Genomic DNA, 22,849 nt, shown 5'->3' with positions numbered 1-22,849 from the left:
GGAGAGTGGGCAAAGTTAAGACATTTTGAAGGACTGCTTGGTGAAAATGGTCTTGTCCGATGGATGGGAGGGAGCAGAGGATAAATATGACCACTAGATAGATAGGCTGGGTCAGAGACGTGCCAGTAATAAGAAGGGGGATACTGAGAAGGAAACCATTAGCTCAGGGCAGAGCAAAGGGGGTGATGTGTACTGTTTATAGGTTGAAGTAGCTGAATGCCTGTAGTGTAAGATGTAGGAGATGGGAAGACTGCATAAAGGGACTAGACAAGGGGAACAGGTCCTATTACAATTTATAATAGTACATAGTGAATTGCACTTGGGTTTTTTTTTCCCCCCAACAAAACATAATAGCTGTATTCAGGATTTTTATTGACAAAATTAGAAAAACAATTTCTTTTTTTAAATGAGAAGGTGGTTCATATTCTTTTTTAAAATGAATATGAAAACTTTTTTAAAATGAGAAGGTTCATATTCATTGGCAAAAATTGAAAAAGCACAAGTGTATAAAGAAAAGTAATGTGTGATTCTACCATATAGATATAATCCGTATCTATATATACATATGTATTTTATTTATATACCTTTCTCTCTGTTTCTGTGTCTCTGTGTATGTATATAAACCTTTTTTTTTTCCTTAACAGGAGAAAAAATAATGTTTTATCCTGTTCCCCCCCCCCCCAACCCCCCATACACACACCTAATATGTTAGGAAAACCTTTTCCTGTAATTGGGGATATTTCTACAGTAGTTTTATTGTTGTGTGCTATTCCCAAGTAGAGCTGTTTCTACCATAATTTATCTAGCTACTTCCTATTACTGGATGTTAGTTGTCTTTTCTGCATTGATAGTATAACAACACTATAATGAATACTCTTGAATCTGCATTTTTGCATATGGCATGCATTTGCTTCATCATATTAAAACTTAAAAAAATTGCAAGGGAGAGAGAGTCTTCAGGACACTTGTAAAATCTAGTCCCAAAGAAGAAGGAAATACCATTTTAAAGATGCGGTAGCTGTGTAGTCCACTCCCTTGATAGGGACCCCTCCATTCACTGCTGCAAGGGCAGTGGAGCACTTTTGTCAGTACCTACTTATTATGCTCTGTCTCTGCCCATCAAATGAAGGAACAACCTTTGACATTTTATTATAATTACAAGGCAGACCATGCAGCCTTGGTGATGAGCTGGAAAACCGTGCAAACTAAAGAAAACCGTGTTTTCTATGTTCAGATGAATATATTTTTAAGTTTAGAAAATTCTTTATCACCCCTAAAAAAATAGGGCAGAAAATATCTTGATTTTTTTAATGTGTAAACTATTAAGGTATAAATCAGGCATATAGATCTTAAATGTACAGCTCCATTAGTGTTCACAAAGTGAGCACATCTATGTAACCAGGGCCCCAAAAGCATCTGATGCCCCTTTTGGTAAGTATGCACCCCTCCTAAAGGTGACCAGTTGTTTGGTTTTCAACTTTATATAAATGGAATCCTACAATATGTTTTCTGGTGTCTTGTTTCTTTCACTCTTGCTTTAGTTGTTAAGATTCATCCATTGTGTGTGGTTGGTGTTAGTTTATTCTCCTTGCTGTGTTGTGTTCTGTTATGTGACTGTACCACGGTAGTTGATTTGTACATCGTACCATTGGTTGATGTTTGAGTTTTTTTCCATCTTTCTGCTATTGAAGATAATGCTGCTGTAGATATTAAAATGCTAAAGCATGTTTTTTAGTCAAAAGTATATACATATAAACACATATGTATCTATCCACACGTTTCTGTTAGAGACATAGTTATGATTGAAATTGCTGTGTCTGTGGTTATGTGCATGTTCAGTCAGAGATGTTGCCAAGCAGTTTTCTAAAGTGGTTTAATGGTTTACTCTCATAACACCAGTGTATGAGAATTGCATTTGCTCCCTGTTTTTGTGAGTACTTGTTATTTCTTTTTAATTGTCCTGGGTATGGGTGAAGGGTATGGCATTGTAATTTAATTTTGCGCTTTCAGTGGAATTTTTTTTAGGGCTCAGCAGCATTACAGTGATTCTGAAGGTTACATGGGGGGAAAATCAAAGACCGATCATGGCCCAGGAAACTCCCAGGAGGGAAGTAGTACAATAATTTTAAACTTTCCTTCATTCGACAGATATTTATCAAACACATTTCATTCTCTGCCTGCCACCAGTCTGGGAACTAGAGGATGCTGTAGTGAGAACCACAGGAAAAAATCCTTTCCCTCTAGTTGTAGCAATTAAGATGCACGTCATCTTGCAAGAGTAGACAGGTCAGTTGGCAAGGACTCTTGCCGCAAGGATGACAAGAACTGTCAGCCCATCCTGTCTGTCATTCCTCCATGGAATTTGGGGGCAGCCTCAGAGGGGAGCCATTCGTTGCCAACTGATCAGAACCGGTATTGAGGTTGGACTTACTTGCTAGCTGTTCCCTGATGATCGTATGATAGTTAACATGTAGTAAACATGACATCCTAAAGCCAGGGGAAGGGAGAATGATTTCATTTGTGCTCCTGGGACAACCAAGAGATTAAGTGGGAAAAATTAAAGTTGGAAGATCCTTACCTCAAACCACATAAAAAACTGATGTACTGATGTATTGAAATTTAAAACAACTTAAAAGCCAAGAGAGGGCAGCCCCTGTGGCTTAGCGGTTTAGCGCCGCCTTCAGCCCAGGGCGTGATCCTGGAGACCTGGGATCTAGTCCCATGTCAGGCTCCCTGCATGGAGCCTGCTTCTCCCTCTGCCTGTGTCTCAGCCTCTCTTTATTTCTGTGTCTCTCACGAATAAATAAATTAAAAATCTTTAAAAAAAAAAAAGCCGAGAGAAAATGTGGGTAAATATTAACATTGAGATGAGGAAGGCCTAACTTCTAGACTTAGAAGTAATGGAAGAAATTGCAAAGGAGGAAGAAAAAATACATTCAATTATCTACAAATATCAAACTGGGTAAATATTTGCAACAAATCTGATAGAGGGGGAAGAAGGCACATTCACACACTGTTGATGGGAGTGTGAATTGGTACAGTCTTTTCTGGAGAGAAGCATGATGAAATATCAAGAACCTTCCAGTTCCTCTCCTTTGACTCAACAGTTTCTCTTCCAGGAGTCCAGCCTTTGAAGGTTGCCAGGAATTTGGACAATTGTTATATACAAGTCTCTGTTTACCTTAGCTTTATTTAAAAATATCCCAAACTAGAAGATAAACCTGAACCATCTACCTGTGGGAGAAGAATTAAACTGAGTTAATTACTCTCTGCTACAAGCAAACATAGGTATAATTCTAAATCATAGGATCGCTATAATTAGCAACATCCCCTTTGTATTTCTTGTTTTGCCTCAGGAAAATCAAAATATAATTCTATGTTTCCAAAAAGCCAATTCAGTGCTAACTGAAGAATAGTGGGATTCTTGGACCGTTTTTGAGCTTTTCTTTTGTACAATGCTAAAAAATGTTAAATGAAAACTGATCATATAGAACATTTGTGAAGTGCTTTTTGTGTGTAGCATATGGTGCTTGATTATTTATTTCTAGCATCGACCTTAAGAAGCAGGTAATGTTATCCCTATTTTACAGGCAAGGAGCCAGAGGCCCAGAAAGCTATACTTTTATGTGAGGTCATAGAGGTGGTTAGAGGTAGAAGCAGAGCTCAGTGCAGCCCAGGCCTGAGGGACTCCAGAGCTGGTTACTGTGTGTCTAAGCAAGAGTTTGTCCTGCATTGGAATTAAAATGTAGAAATAACAAGTGACCTTTAAAAATAATTTTAATGAGTGTCTGGGTGGCTCAGTCATTTAAGCATCTGCCTTCAGCTCAGGTCATGAACTCAGGGTCCTGGGATTGAGCCCCACATTGGGCTCCTTGCTCAGCAGGAAGCCTGCTTCTCCCTCTCCCTCTGCCTGCTGCTCCCCTGCTTGTGCTCTCTCTCTCAAATAAATAAATCTTAAAAAAAAAGAAAGAAAGAAAACAGTTTTAATGGCCCACAGTATATAGTCTGTGGCTGTTGAGGAAATGGAGATGCTGTTGCTGCACTTCACCTCCCCATGCTCCCCACATCACTGTGCCCCCCACCCCCGTGTGGTTGCTGTTGTCCATCTCACCTTGTTCTTCATGTAGCTCACAGTCTTCACCTGCCCACCCTCACATCACTTTTCTGTCCCCAGGATCAAGAGGTCCTCTCCTGCTGTATTAGGGTACTGTATGATCCCTGGGGCCCTGGGACTCCCTGGGACAGGAATGAGCAGATTCCCACTTACAGAGGCTGGAATGTATCGCTAAAGGCAAGAGGAGTGCTGTGAAAAAGCATTGAGTGCCGCCTAATTCTCATTTGCCATTTCCCTCTAGGATGAAGAGAACACTAAGTAGAGCAGACTTTCATATCTTCTTCCATGAAATCCCCCAGGAACCCATATAGTTAATAATTTGCTTTCTGGCTTAGTCTCTTGGTCTTCCTTTCTTGCATTATTGGTGCCCTTGAAACAGGAATGGGGACCAAAGAATTAGAATATAAAATCATGGATGGAAACAACCTATTTTTTTTTAAAGCTATATGTCCTTGCTAAAAACAGGATATAATTTGTCTTTCCAAATTTCCATAAACTAGGGCTTCTCAGTGTCAGTACTATGACATTTAGGGCTGGATCACTCCAGGGGAGTTGGGGGTTGTCCTGACCTCTACCAACTGCATATTGGTAGCCTCCCTCCCCCTCAGGTTATGACAGTCAGATTTATCATCGGACACTGCCAGATGTCCCCACCATGGGGAAAAATAAAAACAAATGGAGGAAGAGCAGAGCTAGAGAAGCCCCTCCTACCCCTCCCCTCCATCCCCAGAAAGCAGGTAACATATAGAGAAGGTTGAGCCTCTTTAGTTATACTTCACTGTTAGAAAACGTTGATGTTTATAAGCTGAACAGTCAGGCTAAGCTGCCCCCAACTGAGAACCACTGGTATAAACATAAAACTTGAGAGACTTAACATATTTTTTTTTCCTATGAGGTCTTGGGAAGTAACTGTTCTTGAGAAGAGTATATTATCATATCTGATGTTTTATCCTTTGCCTATTTTCAGCTTTTTCACATATTGATCTGATTATATACTTTTTGAGGGTAAAATATCTTCTTTTTTTTCTTTAAACAGTATGCAAGCATTGAAAAAAATGGTGAGTTTTTTATGTCTCCCAATGACTTCGTCACACGATATTTGAACATTTTTGGAGAAAGCCAGCCCAATCCAAAGACTGTGGAGCTTTTAAGTGGCGTAGTGGATCAGACCAAAGATGGGTATGTTTGTTTATAATTATCTCATTTAATTTTTTTGTTTGAAATAGCTTTCTGTTGCTTTAAAGATTAGGAAGTCACTGAACACATTCCCATCTCTTAACATATTCTCTAACTATTAAAATTAATGCATTATTTTAGAAATGATGCCTTTAATATTTTCTTATCACAGTTGGGGATTTTATGTATTTTTTATTTTTTAAATTTTTTTATTTTAGAGCACACTCTAGTGGTGGGAGGGGTAGAAGAAGGGGGAGAGAGAATCTCCAGCAGACTCTATGCTGAGCACAGAGCCCCACATGGGGCTCGAACTCACGACCCTGAGATCATCACCTGAGCTGAAATCAGTAATCAGACACTTACCCGACTGAGATACCCAGGTGCCCCTCTGTGTGTATTTTTTGATAGTCAAGAATTGCCTATAGTTTCAGAGACTTAATGTAGTTGATGAATGGTGTCAGATCTACTAGAGTGTTTGTACATATACTGGTATTTTTCAAGAGAACTATAACAATTGTGAGTAAATGTAAAATATAGCTCTACAAACATAACTTTTCTTTGATCTTTCCCTCTACTCAAATAACTCTTGAAGTCTTCCATATGATTAAATAGTATGAATCTAACAGATAGAATAATAGGATGATTCCAGATCACTAAGAAAGGCATTATACCCAAGCTGGAAGAGACAGGTTGATACTTTGCAAATTTCCCCTGCCAGTGTTGTCACATTTTAAAAATGAGCTTTTCTTAAGCTGTTTTAAGATTGCAGTTGGCTTTAGCATTAAGTGTGGCATTTGGATCCCAAACTTTTGCTAATACAAATACCAATGTCCCTTAATAACCAAGTGCAATGTCCAAAAGCTCATCTTCTCTGTATTAACTATAGTAGACCCCACCTTCTATCCTTGCCACCTGTCAGCACCCCCTTCCATAGATTGAAGTTACCTGGTATTCCTGAATAGTGTTCTCTAGTGCTGGGCCATCCCTGTTTGTCACCTGTCTGATTTTTCCCGTGTGCACTGGGTTGAGATACAACCAAAGTAAAATTGGTTGATGTATTGCAAATGCTTTCGGTTTTTACCAGCACTAACCTTTTCTTATTTATGCACCCGTGGTCCCATCTTGCATGGAAGTAACTTGCAAAATGAAGGTCTTGCAGCTTGGAGGGAGAGGGATGGATATTAGCAGTGATGCGTAACATCCTGGAGGATTTCTGGACTCTGCCTTCTCTCTTTATTCCAGTTGAGGTTATTTGGGCTATTTCTATTTTCTAGTCCCACACCGACATAGCATTCTTTGCATGGTGGGAAACTGTGTGTAATATACGAGCAGGCCATCATCCTCTCACAGGGCCTCTCCAGGATGGTGCATGAAGAGGCTGACGTATATTTCACACTAGTCCAGTGAAGCAAAAGCCACATCGAACATAGATTTATTCTAGTGGACGTATTTTTTGGGGAAAAAATATGGTTGCTTTCACACGCCTTGTGTTCATGATTCATAGGAAATGACCAAGCTCACATGCAACAAGAATGATCTGATTCAGGTTTAAATTAATTTTTTTTCTTACTTGATTGTTCAAAGATTCTTTAAATTACAGAAACTTGGAAAGAGTATAATGAGCACCTCCATATACTCTGCACCTCGATTAATTGTTAGCACATTTGTCACCTTTGTCTTTACTTTTTACACATGCATACTTTCTACATACAGTTATATGCATATACATCATTTTCTTTTTTTTTTTTTTTTTTTTTAATTTTTATTTATTTATGATAGTCACAGAGAGATAGAGAGAGAGGCAGAGACACAGGCAGAGGGAGAAGCAGGCTCCATGCACCGGGAGCCCGACGTGGGATTCGATCCCGGGTCTCCAGGATCGCGCCCTGGGCCAAAGGCAGGCGCCAAACCGCTGCGCCACCCAGGGATCCCTCATTTTCTTTTTTGACTGAACCATTTAATTGTAAATTTTAGATGTCATGATAGTTTAGCATTTATCTTCTAAGAATGAGAACATTCTCTTACATAACTACCATACCATTATCTTCCCTAGGAGAATTAACAGTGATGTGAGGTATATACTAATTTCCAGTCCATATTCCAATAAACTGGATCTTTCTTCCTGCCTCCAACCTCAAATGGCTCATTGCTGTTTTGTTTTCTTTTTTAAATCTAGGATCCAAAGTTCTTCTATTTAGTTGTTATATCTCTTTTAATCTAGAATAGACCCTTGCCTTCTAATGTTTTTTTTTTTTTTTTTTTCATGATATTGATGTTTAAAACCCAGGCCAGTTATTTTATTGAAGGTCCCATGTTCTGGACTCATCTAATTGATTCTTCAGGCCTGGATTCATGTTAAAGGTTTTGGTACAGGTTAGGAGAGCTTCTGTCCTACCTATTGTACCTCCTCAGGAGGCATGTGGTCATAGCAGTGTTGATGGTAAATTTGATCACTTGGTTAAGGTGGTGTCCCTCAGATTGTATAGAAACCATTTTTGTTTATAATTAGTAAACATATAATGGAGAGCATGTGCATATCCTGTCTCCTAGCAACTTTTCATCCACTAGTGTTAGCGCCTATGATGAGCCTTTCCTAAGTCAGCTGTTACATTGCGGTTTGAAAAGTGGTGATTTTTCTTTTTATTTTTTTAAAAGATTTTATTTATTTGAGAGAGAACATGAGTGGGGGTTGAGGGGCAGAGGGAGAGGGAGAAGCAGACTCCACTACTGAACAGGGAGCCAGTGCAGGGCTGGATCCCATGACTCTGGGGTCATGACCTGAACCAAAGGCAGATATTAGGCAACTGAGCCACCCAGGTGCCCTGAAAAGTGGTGATTTTGTAAAATTCTGTCATTTCTCCCATATTTATTATCTAGCATTCTTTGTTAAGGAAAAGCTTTCTTCCATCCACCCCATTTTCTCTCTCTCTTTATATCAGTATAAATTCTTGGAAGTTTTTATTTTAAATTCAGTGCATTATAATCGATTATTGTTATTCTTATAGATGCTCCAGTTGTTCCAGTGTGGGCAGGGAGAGTCCCTTCAGCCTAGCTCCTATGCCCTATGCCTCTGAGTGCTCCCTGTTTTAGGCAAGTAAGATGTTCCAGGCTCACTGTGTATATTTCCTGCTTCTAACCTAGAAATCACTCTTTTCTTCAAGAAGTCCTGGTTCTTTTAGGTGGGAATAGTGCTTAGAAACCGAGAGCTGGGCACTGGCTTATCATTACTAGGTTATTACTACTTCTCTGGCTTCTCAGTGGAAAGAATGGAGAAGTATACTTAAAAAAATCTAAAGTTCCTAATGACATTTTCTGTTTAGATTTAATATGACAGGATTTTTTTCTTATACTTTGATCTCTTTCTCTCTCTTGGTGAACATTTTGGTTCCTCATTAAATTAATATATTTATGGGTATTAAGTTATATAATTGTAATACCTTCCAATGTTTTTTCCCCTAACCCCACCCCATTAACATTATATGCTTTTCCTATTTATTTTTACACATACTCTACAGAAACAGTAGCCTTTGATTCATTAGATATAGTGACGTGACATACATTGTACATACATAACATAATATATATATATTTTTCAAAAGCTTATAACAAATCTTAAATGCTGGGTCTGCTTTCCTGGTTGTGCAGATGAGCTAGCGTGTGCTGTCAGTGATCAAGCAGTTTGCCACCAAGAGGTGCCCAAGCCTAGCTGTCTCCAAAGACTGTGGCCTTTCCATTGTTTCAAATTGCCTTTTTTCTCATAATCTCATCATCCTCTTTAACTTGACATTTTCTTTCAGATTTTGTATTATCTTAAATCTCAATGTTTTACTGTGACAGAGAAAATCTTAGATGGCCTCAATCTGTTGCCCTATGACTTTTTTCCCCCTTTGGTTGCAAAGACTTGTTTCTAAACGGAAAATAACCACCCATAATCTTTTCATCTTCACATGATTTAGAATTTTTTCAGTGTCTCCCATGATTTATTAGCCTGCATTGATATTTTCCACAATCAGAATGTATTTTAATTGTAGTTCTTTTATAAGCTTTTAGACTTTATCAACCAATTCTTGTATTTCCATACATGGTTCATATTAACAGCATTAAATAGTGTCATTATTTTCTATGAAATTATGTGCCATACTTTATGAAATCATGCCCTTATAGAGTTATTTCAGTTTTTCTTTTGTTTCCAGTTTTCTTTTTGTTTAATTAATTCTCTTGAAAGAATTTAGAGGCATTCCTTGATGCAAGGGTAGAAATATTTTAAGTCTCACCATATGTATTGTGGTAATTCTTTCCAAAAGCACAGAGCATGTTGAAGAACTTGTCCAAACTATTTAGGCTTTCTGAGCTACTAGCACTGGGCTGGTGTTTGAGCTGAGATGTGCCTAAGACCCAGGCCTATTCAGATGTTTGTGCACCATTTTCCCTAACCCTAACATGCAGCTCTTTGGTACTTCACAAATAAGCGTAACCATACATCTGTACTCAGTGTAAAACTGTGGATGCCTTCATTTCCCGTTCCTTTCCTTCTCTTTGGAAGCATAGCATTTATCAAGTTCACAAGTCACAGATCATCTTCCCAAATCAACTACTGTTCCTTGAAAAAATGACATGATGAAGCCATGTATTGGCCCATGGAAACACAACACATACACCAAACAAAGGGAAACCACTGGTAAGGGCTCCAGTTGCTGTCAAGGCTCTTTTTGAGCTTAATCACATTGCTTGGCTGGCCAGAGGAATTTTAGTGCATAATCTGATTAAAATTTGAAGAACTATTTGTAGATTGATAACTTTAGGATTTAAAAGTGGTGGCAGCTGTGCTGACCCAGATAACATGGTGAATTGAAATCTTCATTTCTTGGTAGATACTGGCTCACCAGTTGTGGTTTCTTAAGTGTATAGACCAGGTCCTACATATTTTCATCAATGTCTAGTCCAAAATCTGGCCTCTGTTTCACAGCAATTTGTTGACCAAATGTAGATAAATCTGCTAAGAAGTATTAACCACCACCCCCCTTAAGTTATGAGAGCCCAGGTGTGTTGAGGAATGGAAGTTCTAGTACAAATTCTAAGTTACTCACTGTAGTAGCTGAATAATGTCCACCTGAAGAAACCAAGTCATAATCTCTAGAATTTGGAAATGTGACCTTATTAGGATAAAATATCTTTGTAGATATGATTAAATCAGGGTTCTTGAAATGACGAGATTACCCTGGTTCATCCATTCCTTAAATGCTCTCAGTCTCCTTATGAGAAGTAGGGAGAGATGTGACAAACCGTGGGGCCACCAGAGGCTGGAAGAGGCAAGGAGGGATCTTCCCCTAAAGAAATCTCCCTTTCGAGGGAGGGCAACCCTGTGCCATCTTGGTTCTGGACTTTTGGTCCCCAGAACTGTGATGGAGTGAATTTCTATTGTGTTTAGTGACCAGTTTGTCATAGTTTGTTACAGTATAGTAGCTCCAGGAAACTCATACCCTACCATACCTATTTTCTCTGTGCTTTAGGAAGCCTGTAGTCACAACCAGCCTGATCCTGAATAGCCTAGTTTCCAGTAGTAACTTTTGGCCAGATCCTGACATTATCCAAGTAGAGACCCCTGCTGCAGGTTGTCTCTGTGAGGGCACAGCCACTTCCTAAAGGCCTCACTTCTGTGTGGGGTTGGGCTGAACTCTAGGCATGAAAGTTAAACACCTGTGCACTGCATGAACTTACCTGAATGGGATTCTGTTTTTGTGGAGCACTCTCGATTCTAATACATTGTTTCATTGGGTAGTGACTTGGTCAGACTTCCATTCTATGAGCTTCTTGCTCATTTTCTGAAATGCAGAGGCTGGCATGCAAGGAGCATGGAAAGTACAGGACACAGTGATGGGAAAGGCAGGCTGTTGCCAGACTGTGGGAACTTGTACTTCATATTAAGGATTGGAGATCTTTACTCTGAGAGAAATGGAGAGCCGTCAAAGGATAATTTGAGTCTGGGGGCTTGGCACAGTTTGCCTATGTTATCACCTACTCAGTCTTTGATTTCACCTTTCCGTACCCCTCTTCTAATTGTCTGTTGTGTTTAGATTTCCTCAAATTGCACTGTTTTAATAGATTTAATAATGGATTTAATCAATTTTTAAAGTTCTTGAGAGAGATGAGAAGAAACTTGAAATGCCTGGTCCTGGAAACTTTTCATTTGGTGGGACTCATAGGTAAGGAGGAGAGCTTGTTGCAGCATTTGAGGAGTAAGGAGAGGAGGAATGCCAGGAGGAGGGGAAGGAAAGAGGGTCTCTAAAAACTTACAGGGCCCAAACCCTTTTACCTTAGCTAAACAGTCAGAATTCCCTGCTTGATGTTGGATTTGTTTTCTATGATTTTTGATGTGTGTTTTATATTTGTCATCATTATGTTTTGTTTAAAATGGGAATGAAGCTTTCTTTGTATATCCAGCGGTAATTTTTATACATTATTCACACAGCTGTACCAAGAGCAAGTAAAAATAAATGTTGTGTATGTCCTGTTAAGCTTTGCAAAGATATTTCTGTTTGCTTATTATTAAGGAATATCTTGCTAGAGAGAGAGCTGGGTTCAAAAGCTGTTTTCCCTAGTACTTGAACAGCTTACTGGGAAGACGAAGTGGGGCATGAGAAAGTTGGAGTTATTGTGCCCAGGAGGCTCACTGCCTGGTACAGCCTGACCCTTGTCTGTGTGGGGTGGGCACTGGCTGACTCTGCATATAATCAGTTTGCTGAGATCATATATGAATTTAACACGTATGTTGTTTTCCGTCTCAGGTATAGAAGTTCTTTGCACTCCACACGTGAACAGAAGTGGGTTCTTCTTTTGAAAAAAGGAATATCAGAGATCCTGATTTCTTAATGAGCAGACATAACGCATTTTACCGTCACAGCCTGCATTTTATTGTATTAAAATGATAGTTGTATAATCAACACATAATTCCTTTCTCTTCAGAGGACGGAATTAGTCCGGGGCCTCTTCTTGTTTTTGAGGCATGAGGAATAAGGGTGTCAAAGAAGAAACAATAAAAAATAAGTCTAAAGTTTTGAAATGTGTGGATGTAGAAGTCAGGTGTGTTCTCTACCTTTCCCATGTTCACTCTTAATCTGAGGGGAAAAGTAAAGTACGGCCTTTAAATACTTCAGAAGGTGAAGGAGGATATAATAATGTTGTTGATGATAAAATCATTTTTATATACCTGTTTTCACTTTGTGAGGCTGTTGCGGTAAGATCCAGGCCTTGGCCACATGCTGAGAGTTAATGAGGTTTACAATTGGCAATGCTTAAAGAGTATTAGGGTAATGTATTTAAATATCAGCAGTTCACAGTCTGAAATGCTCATCATCTGTCAAATATAATCCGGAATCAATAAGAGGTCTTTCAGTCTGCTAATGAGGAACGTTTTCTACATACTAGGGTGGACTTAGATTTCAGATAAACACCTGAAATTCATAAACTATAGAATTAAGCAAAAGGCATCGCTTTCATTTAAAAAAAAAAAAACTTGGTAATAATCAACAGCAGTCACCTGAGAAGCTTAAATTTTCTTCTTAGTCATCAGACTCCCAAATTAATCTACCAAAACAAAAAGCCTCATTAGCAGCTCTCATTGAATCAGTGTTATTTTTTCTTTCTCTCAAGGTGTCTGATTAACCCCCTTTCTTTTTGCATTTCTCACTTTGTGTTAATATTTGATGTCTGAAATCATAGGGGGGTGCGTGCAATGTGGTGGCTAGACACTGTCTGCAAGGAGCAAATTAAAAAGAATTCTTAAAAAGGTTTGTATTGTGTCGCTGGTATATTAGAAAACCTTTAGGAATGTCAGGTGCCTGGGTTTATTTTTCTTTTTAATTCGAGAAAGGGTTGATTAATGACTGGGTGTTGATTTCACTTCTCATTCATATGTAGGGACAGCCCTCCTCCTTTTCCCCCTTCTCCTACATACCAAATGCAGGCCCTCTTTTGGAGATTGTTGCTGTCAATGGAAGGTGAGAAATGGGGCCAGAACTGAAGGGGGAGGAGAGGTGAAAGGAGGGTTGTGGATAGATGGCAGTGTTAATGTAAGCCGATGGGAATGACTGTAGAGAGCAGAGCTCTGACATGTGGGAGAGGAAAGGAAATACTAGTGCATTGTCTCAGAAGGAGGTAGGTTCTTGTGAGAACTGGGTGAGTTCATCTAGAACAGCTGTTCTTAAAACGTGCCCCCCCCCCCACCTCCCCCAGGCCCCTGGGAGTCTCTGAAAACGTTTTTCAAGGAATCCATGATGGGTCAAACTTGTGGTGCTGCAGTTAAGGAGTACCGTCAAGCCAACCAAGAGTGAACAGTCGAGCTCTACACCACAACACATTCACAGTGACAGTAGGGATAAGGATGTCAGGTCCACTTCAGAATGTCTCTGAAGAAGTAGAAAAAAATCATTGATTTTTGCTAAATCTCACCCTTGAGCCTACATAATTTGAAAATTCTGGGTAACTAAATGGGAAATTGGTATATATAAAGAATTGCTGCTGGTGGTTATTGTCATGGCCGTGTGAGGAAAAGCACTTGAGCAAAAAGAAAAAAAAGAAAAAAAGAGCACTTGAGCAACTCAATTGAGTTGCTAGCTGAACTAGTGATTTTTTCATGGAACACTTTTTTATTTGAGAGAATTAAAATTTTCATATGATAGCTTCCCAATACTTAGACTTTTCTGATGTAACTAGTGGAGATATTAATGATTATGAGTTTTTAATGTAGTGTAATGAAATGTGCCAACATTTGGAAGATAGGCATAACTTAGGGAAAGGTGTTTTCCAATTGTCCAGTACAGGGTGCTTCAAAATCATGCATGGGTAAAAGATCTATTCACAGTGCAAAACAGACTGTGGATTTTCATGTAATAGAGTGAGATGTAGTTTCACATTCCATATTGTAACTAATCTCCGAGGAATGATCACTTGTTAGGATTTGGTATTGTACCATAGAGTAGCCACAATTATCTGAAAAGGCTGTTAAAATGCTCCTTCCTTTTCTGTGAATCTGCATGAGGCTGAAATTCTTTATATCCCTCCAACAAAACAACATATTACAGCAGATTGAATGCAGCTGTCTTCCATTACGTCAGACACTTAAGAGATTTGCAAAGATATAATTGCTTTTTTTCTTCCTACATTTTCATTAGAAAATAGTTTTCATACAGATATGCTATTTATATTGCCATGTAATAGTTTATTCACTTGTAAGTGAATTAATAAATACTTTAAAAGTTTATCTTTTAATTTCCAGTACAGTAATTATACATATAACCCATGTAAATAAAAGCTATTTGGAATCCTCAATATTTCATAACAATGTAAAAGAGGTCTTAAGACCAAAAAGTGTAAGAAACGCCAAGCTAGAAAAATGGAAGGGCAGATAGAGTATAGAACAGAGATACTGTGTAGATGTGGTGGTAGGATTTGGGGGTAAGTTTGCTTCTGGGAAATAGAGGAGAAGGAGGACGCAGGTTGAAGTATTCACAGTTGGAGGAGAGAAAGTATATATACTACATAGTTACTTGGAAGTGGGAGTGTGAAAGGATCCCAGGCAGTACCTTGCTTGAGAGCCCACCTGAGGATTTGTGGTCATGAACTTCAGAGTGAGTTCAGAGTGAGTTTCCAGACTTCAGACACTTAGCTCCTGGTATGGAATAGAAAGGGACAAATGTAAGCAGGGTCAAAAGCTTGGCCATTGAAACTTTCAGAGTAGGAGTGGTTCCAGGGAAGTGAGGGGATGCAGGGGAGTGATTTTAATGATTGCCTGTAGATTGAATCTGGGTAAGGAGAGGACATTGGCTTGTAGGAGGCAGTGAGAGGGTGATAGGCTTATTAAATTGTATGTTTGGGTATGGTTGAAGATTGTTTAAGATGGTTAAGATTGTATGTTTGGGTATGGTTGAAGATTGTTTAAGATTGAAGATAAGAGGGAGGATGAGCAGGAGGATTAGGAGATAGTGGCCCAAATGTGAGATGCAGGACATTGAGAATAAGGAGGTATTGCAGTTATTGGTAATAGCAGACACCTAGATCTGACCATGGCACGAGTGCCTGAGGAAGGGTAGAGAAATAATCACTGAGAGGAGGAGCTCAAGTGTTTGGGAGCTGTCGGTGTTTTGTTTTGTTTTGCTTAAGATTATAATTTATTAGAGAATGAATGGGGGGAGGGGCAGAAGGCAAGTGAGAGAATCCCAAGCAGAGTCTGCTGAGCACAGAACCCAATATGGGGCTCCATCTCATGACCCTGAGATCATGACCTGAGCTGAAACCAAGAGTTGTTCTCTCAACCAGCTGAACCACGCAGGCACCCCGGGTCTAGGTGTTTGAAGGCTCAGTATTGAAGTGTTAGTGCACAGAGCTAAAATATGGTTGGAGGGTGTGAAGCAGGGTCATTAGGTGATAGGAACCAGGAAGGTTGCTGCGTGATATAGTCAGGTGGTGTGAATATTTAAAGGAGTAGGGTAAGGAAGGGAGGGTTGGGGGATGGTCTGGAAGAGATGATGAGAAGGAAGGAGTATACCTGCCCTGCTTATAAGCCTGGTCCACCTAAGATGGCATAGGAAAGCCCATCGGTACTTAAGAGGGGGGCTGCAGAGGAAACATTGCCCTCAAGGAAGAGCCAGGTATTGATTAGAGCAGTAAGGCAAAGAGATATTTAGAGGAGTATTTGAAAGGGATCCCTTTAGAGAGGGGATTGAGCAAGATTTGCTCATTATGTCTTGTAGAAGGCACAGTGGAAGGGTTCTTGAGAGAGGGCACAGAAAAGGGAAAGTACAGAGTCCTGGTGATTAGATGTGGGTGATAGTGTGGGGGTAAACAGGGATTCTGGAGCTGCTGGTGAAGGTTGACATGCACAGAATAAAGGGCACAATAAGATTAGTCCTGAGACACTCCAGATTCTACATCCTGGGAGATAGCGATCTTGCAGAGTGGCAAGAATGCCTGGAGGGGAGCAATTTTATTACCTGAAAAACTTTCAAAGCAAAAATACTCTGGAATTGGTGCTCTGCTGATAGCTTCTCCTAGATGGTTGGACCAAAGAATGTAGGAAGCAAATAATTACTGAGTACGTATATGGTTCCAGGTTTGTGGCTAACAGTTTCCATCCATTTTTTTTACTTAATAGACATAACAAGTCTTTAAAACAGGTGCTTTTGCTCCCTACTTACAAAGGGAGGTATAAACTCAGAATTTAAATAGTTTGCCCAGCAACATAGTAAGTTGCTGGAACTAGAATTTGGACCCAGTTCTTTTGGGCTTGTACCCAATCTGTTCTTCCATGGGACCTTCTACACGTAGAGAAGGATATTGAAAATGGAGCTTTGAATGAGAACTCTGCCTGTGTCCTTGCTTTAAAGTTCTGATGCCCTTTGCAAGATTCTTAGCCCCCGAGACTCATTCTTTGGCTGCCATAAGGTGGACCTAAAACCTCTATGAGCACTAGGCCAACTATTATCCACACCCACAGACTGAGGAAAAACTGTCCTAATGTTCCTCTCATTCATTTTTTCTAACCCAGGGATAGTTTTTGGATCATTTCCCCCCTTTCACTATTCTTAGACTCAACCTTGAGGTCCCATTGCATACCATATTCTCAGAATTTTTATTTTTCTTTACCAAGCCAACTGGAAATATCAACACTTCTTCCACAGTCTTCCCAGCATGTGGAGGTGCTCAGAAAATGAAAGAGCAAAACAAGTTTTCTCCCACTTTCATTGTTTGGTTGTCTAGTTTTGCTTTATTCTGTACTAGAGGTGTTTAAAACTCACATCTAAAATGGTAAAGGATGGGATGCCTAGGTGGCTCAGCGGTTGAGCGTCTGCCCTTCGGCTCAGGGCGTAATCCCACAATCCAGGACCGAGTCCTGCATCGGGGTCCTTGGGGAGCCTGCTTCTCCCTCTGCTTTTGTCTCTGCCTCTCTTTCTGAGTCTCTCATGAATAAATCTTTAAAAAAAATGGTAAAGGAAATGAAGGATAAGGTGAGCTCTGTTTCCTGGTTGCTCACAAATTTGTTTCTCTACCAATGGCAGTGTCATATGCATGGGGTGTGGCAGTTACTGAAATTAAAACAGTCTTGCACTAAGCTGTGAGGGATTCCTGAAGTGAATTCTGAGGAGATTTGGTGCCTATTAACTTTCCCATTGATTATGGTATAATTGTTAATGCATGACTTTGACTAGTAAATAGAGTGAGATTTTCAGACTTTAATGAAGGTTTCTGAGGGTAAGGCTTTCATCACAATCTGATGGAAAGGTTTTGGGATTTTCAATTTACAAGAGTAAGAGATGAAAGAAGGTAACTGTTGAACTTGCATAGAAATTATAAGGTAATTTAGTCTCTGTCATAAAGGATATATGGTATGGTAAAGTGGTCAGGTGTTACAGACCTGAAAGAATCTAATTCCTGAAAAAATCTAGGTTAGTTTCAGATTAATTCATTCATTAACTAATATATATTGATATTAGCTATGTGCCAGGCACTGTTCTAAACAAAACAGTAAACAATATGCTCTTATACAGCAAATAGTGTAAAGCAATAGAGACAGGTAGTTGTATCTACTAAAGCACAGAAAGGAGGTGGTGAGTGGCTGTGCACTGTGGAGTGCCGTGGTGGTTGGGGTGTCAGGGAAGACCTCTGCAGAATGACATTTGAGCAGAGACCTCAGGAAGAGTGAAACATATGAGAATCTATGATTTGAGCTTTCTAGGTGGAGGGAATAACAGATGCAGATGAAATAGGAAAGTGCTTGACATGTTTGAGAAGTAGCAAGGAGACCTGAAACTGGCTAAGAGCAGGAAAGTGAAAGAAGCCAAAAAGGTATCCAGGGGCCAGATTGTGTAGCTCTTGTACAGTTTTCTTCCAAGTGTAGGAGAATTCGCTGAGGAGTTTTGAGCATGGCACTGACATGATTTGAATTCCGTTTTGAAAGGATCTCCTTAGCTGATTTGTAGGGAATAGAATGAAGTGGGCAAGAGTGGAAGAAGGCAGAAGATGACAGGATTAGAGTGTCATTGTGGAGACGACGACAGGTGGTTGAATTTTGAGTTTTCTTGCTACATTGGCTCTGAGATGGAAAAGAGCAAGCTAAACAACTAAGGGAATCCGGCTGGAGGAATAGATGTGGAAGCAAAAACAAGACTTCCTGTAGGACATGTTAGTATCTACGTACCCATTACACATACAACTGGAGAGCTCAACTGTTAGATGTTTGTGTCTGGAGTCAGGAGAGAGTTTGGCTTAGAAATAGAAGTCAGCTAGATTTCCTTGATCTGAGCCAGTTTTCAGCATAAGGAGCTGGTGGTGTAATAATTTCCGAGGTTTCATTGAATTGGTAGTGATTTTTTTGTGGGAATGGGGGCCTTTATTATATTGAGTATTATGGACTCATACAGTGCTTTTGAAAAAATTTTTATTTATTTATTTATGATAGTCACAGAGAGAGAGAAAGAGAGAGGCAGAGACACAGGCAGAGGGAGAAGCAGGCTCCATGCACCGGGAGCCCGATGTGGGATTCGATCCCGGATCTCCAGGATTGCGCCCTGGGCCAAAGGCAGGCGCTAAACCGCTGCATCACCCAGGGATCCCTCACACAATGCTTTTTAAGTTCATATTTGGCATGTTTTAATCAATTGCATTGATCTCATTTTGGCCAGTGGGGGGCCATTTATATTTTCTCCTTAGCAATCCATTAATATTTGATAGCTTACTTGCTTTCTGGCAACACAGGATGTTGTTTTATGTATTTCCCACTCCAGACCTGGAATCATCCTCTCTTTCATGGAGTCTTTATTCTTTTTAATGAGCAGTTGTATTTAGAGACGACAGTCTAGGTATTAGGTGCTGCTTTTGGGTTCCCGTTGCTTTGAGGTCTTCCCAGTGGATAATGGGGAAGAAGTTTGCAATTCATACTGGGATTTCTAATGCAAAAGTTAAACAGTTGACAAGATTAAATTCAGAGTATTTTTATTTCTTTACTTTTTCTATCATCTCTACTCTTTCACTGAAAAATCTTGGTTACCAGCAACATTCATGTAATTACATATTTGTACTATGTAGGGTATATTCAAAACAATAACATCAGTATTGCTGCTAACGGTTAGATATTGAGTGAAGTTTAAGATTTCTTTTCAGCTCTATTTGTGCTTAGAATGTATCCCACTAAATACTTGAAAGTGAAGACTGTGTTCTAAATTTATTTGAAACAATTCATTTCTCCGTGTGGTTTTGCCACCAACTTGATATATGGTTAGGTTCATTCATTTCAGTTTGTTTTCAATTTTTAGGGATTGCTTTTTTTCTCTTAGACTTAATTTAATTCTTGAATATGTAAAACATATGTTTCCCAAGTCCAAGCTGTATTAACAGAAGCAAGGTGTACTTAGAAATCTGATTTAACATGTCTAACTCCTTTACTCTGTCTCCTCTCTCCCCATAGAGGTCACTCTTCTTTCATTTAGTTCTTGGCTGCTTCTTCTACAGGCTGTTTCTTGCCCAACTTTGAGTAAATTGGTGTTCATTTTTCTGTCCCCATTCATACTCAAGAGGCAACTAGGTAAACTCCCTATATACTACATATATACATATATATGACATGTTGAGAAGTAGCAAGGAAACCTGAGACTGGCTGAGATATCTATCTATCTATATAGATAGATAGGTATCTTCCTGTGGGAGACAATGGATAGTACATGTGTGTAGGTCGAGGTTCTCCAGAGATACACAACCAGTAGGAGATAGATATATTGAGATAGGGGGAGGGAGAAGAGAGGGAGAGATTTTTTATAAAGAATTGGCCATGTGATTATGAAGTTGAGAAAGCAAGCTGGAGACCCAGGAAGGTCAGTGGTGTAGTTCATTCTGGGGCCAAAGACCTGAGAACCTGGAGAGCCAATGGTATGAATCCCAGTTTGAGGGCAAGAAAAGATAGATGTCCCAGCTCTGTCAGGCAGAGAGCAGATTCCTTCTTCCTCTACTTTCTGTTCTATTTAGCTCCTCAACAGATTGGATAATGCCCACTCCATTGAGGAGGGCTTTGCTCAGGTCCGCCATTTAAAATCTCACCCAGAAGCACCCTCACAGACACGCCTAGAAATAATGTTTAATCTGGACATGTTTAATAATGTTTAACCCCAAACCCTAATCAAGTTGACTCATTAAATTAACCATTACAACATATGTGTAGTATTAGTCCCTAGGATATACACTTGCTTTGGGCACTTAGCTGTATATACTAAAGATCACTCTAAACATATAAAGAAATCTCTCTCATTCCTTTTTATGGCTACATAGTATAAGAAGATAATATTTTTAATCATTTCCCCAGTTTATTCTAATACCTGTTAAAGTTTGTGGGCCATTACTTTTTTTTTTTTTTTGGTGTGGGGGGCATTGCTTTTAAGGAGGCTTACATTATTTGGGTGATAAGGATATTTTCCCAGACCATCTATTAGGGCTCTTGTCAAGGAGAACTGGACATACCATAATGAACTACATGAACTGTAATTACATTCAGGACACCCTTTTACTTCCCTCCATCTACTTCATACTTCCTGCATCTAGTGCTTCCAAGTGTTTTTCTCCCTTGTCTACTCCTACAGGAAAAGGGCTTCCATGTTCTAGATCTCAGTATTACTCATTCTTCTGGTAACTACTTCCCTCAGACAGAAAGGATTGTTCATTGTGTGCTGGAAGGAACATGGATAGTGGTTGAAAAAAAGCCACATTTACATCTTACTAAGTTTCTTTTTTTTTTTAAAAAAAAGATTTATTTATTTATTCATTCATGAGAGAGAGAGAGAGAGAGAGGCAGAGACACAGGCAGAGGGAGAAGCAGGCTCCTTGCTGGGAGCCCGACGTGGGACTCGATCCCGGGTCTCCAGGATCGCGCCCTGGGCCAAAGGCAGGCGCTAAACCGCTGTGCCACTCAGGGATCCCCTCTTACTAAGTTTCTTAAAAGTTCTAGAACCTTAGCCAAGTACCCTAAATGTTCTGAGACACTTTTCTTATCTGATTAAATGGGATTATTCCTTGCTCTGTGCACAACTTCTGTGTTGTTGCCCAGTGAAATAACATCTGTGATAGTGTAGTTGGCTTTCCTTTCTCGCTCTTCTCATGGGTATGTTCCAGCATTCCTTCCCCCTCTTCTGCATATCACTTGCCACTCCTCCTCTCTCATTCCTGGCATCTTTCCTGGCAACACAGGTACCTTCCATTATTTGTCCCAAATGAAGAAAATCTTCTCATAATTCCACTTTTTCCCCCAGCTTCTGCTTCACTTCTTTCTGGAAAGTTCATCCAGAGCATTCCCTTCTGGCTCTCTACAGTTCACCCCTGCCTATTCATTCTTGAATGCACTTCCCTCGGATTTTTTTCCAGTGTTCTGCTCTTGTTTAAGATTCTGAAAAGGAAACACTCTTCCTCCTGTGTGTATGTCTACTTTACTGGTAACCAAAGCAATTTTTCCCCCCACCAAGCAATTCTGTGAGACTAGCTGGGTGTCTTATAATTTAACTCAGTTCTGATATTGTCTGCTTGGAAATAGCATCCAATCCCACAGGTTGAAGGCTCAGTCCCACAAGACCGCCTCCCTCTGCCTTCACCTCAGATGCCAGTCTCAAGGCTGGGTTGTTCCCTTTGCTTCTGACTGATCACCTGTCAATTGTAGGTTCTCATGACCCCTTCCTTGAGTTTGGTTAGATATAGTGGCTTACAGAACTCAGGAAAACAATTTCTTTACTCTTTACCAGATTTTTATAAAAGGATCTGATAAAAGCTGTAGATGACCATCCCAATGGAAGAGATGCATAGGCGCGATATGTGGAAAAGGGTGTGGAGCTTCCATGCCCTCTCCCAGAACTGCCACATGTTTATCAACCTGGAAGCTTCCTGAAGCTTCTTGGGGTTTTTATTTTTTTAAGATTCTATTTATTTATTCATGAGAGACACAGAGAGATATTGAGAGGCACAGACACAGGCAGAGGGAGAAGCAGGCTCCATGCAGGGAGCCCGACGTGGGACTCCATCTCAGGTCTCCAAGATCATACCTTGGGCTGAAGGTGGCGCTAAACTGCTGAGCCATCCGGGCTGCCCCCTTCTTGGGATTTTTGTAGAGATTTCATCATGTAGGTGTGATCAGTCATTAACTTCATTTGCATCCCTTCTGCCCTCCCTGGAGAATGGGGGATGGGCTGAAAATTCCCAGCTTCTAATCATGTCTAAGTTTTTAGGGTGACCAGCTCCTCCAGGAACCCACCCACTGTCACCTTACTAGAACAAAGCCACAGCTGTCACCCAGGAAATTTCAAGGGGGCTAGAAGCTCTGTGCCAGGAACCAGGGGCAGGGATCTCTATAGTTTTTCTGTTATCTCACAGAACTGCATAGCAAAATCCAATAATAATATTAGTCCATAGGTTAATGTTGTTATATTCTCTTTGCTTTTAGAATGCTCATCACAATCTCTTGCCTCCCTAATTGCTCTTCCTAATCTCTCATCCTCAGAACTCAGTCCTGGGAATTCTAATTTCTTCTAAATACTT

The 22,849-nt window shown here is 39.9% G+C and overlaps 1 protein-coding gene across 2 annotated transcripts in view; it reads left to right on the top strand.

Annotated features, from left to right (window-relative positions):
* The window catches only part of SLC25A13 (solute carrier family 25 member 13), a 185,364-nt gene that overhangs the window by 33,721 nt on the left and 128,794 nt on the right, over positions 1–22,849 (top strand). For both annotated transcript variants that reach the window (XM_041727316.1, XM_041727314.1), the window contains exon 3: positions 5,151–5,293. In XM_041727316.1, coding sequence (XP_041583250.1) covers positions 5,151–5,293 — 143 coding nt within the window. The remainder of the gene's footprint in view (positions 1–5,150; positions 5,294–22,849) is intronic.

The sequence above is a fragment of the Vulpes lagopus genome, chromosome 13 (assembly GCF_018345385.1).
Source record: "Vulpes lagopus strain Blue_001 chromosome 13, ASM1834538v1, whole genome shotgun sequence".
NCBI lineage: Eukaryota > Metazoa > Chordata > Mammalia > Carnivora > Canidae > Vulpes > Vulpes lagopus.
Note: the sequence above shows the minus strand (reverse complement) of the source record. Positions and strands in the feature narration are given on the sequence as shown.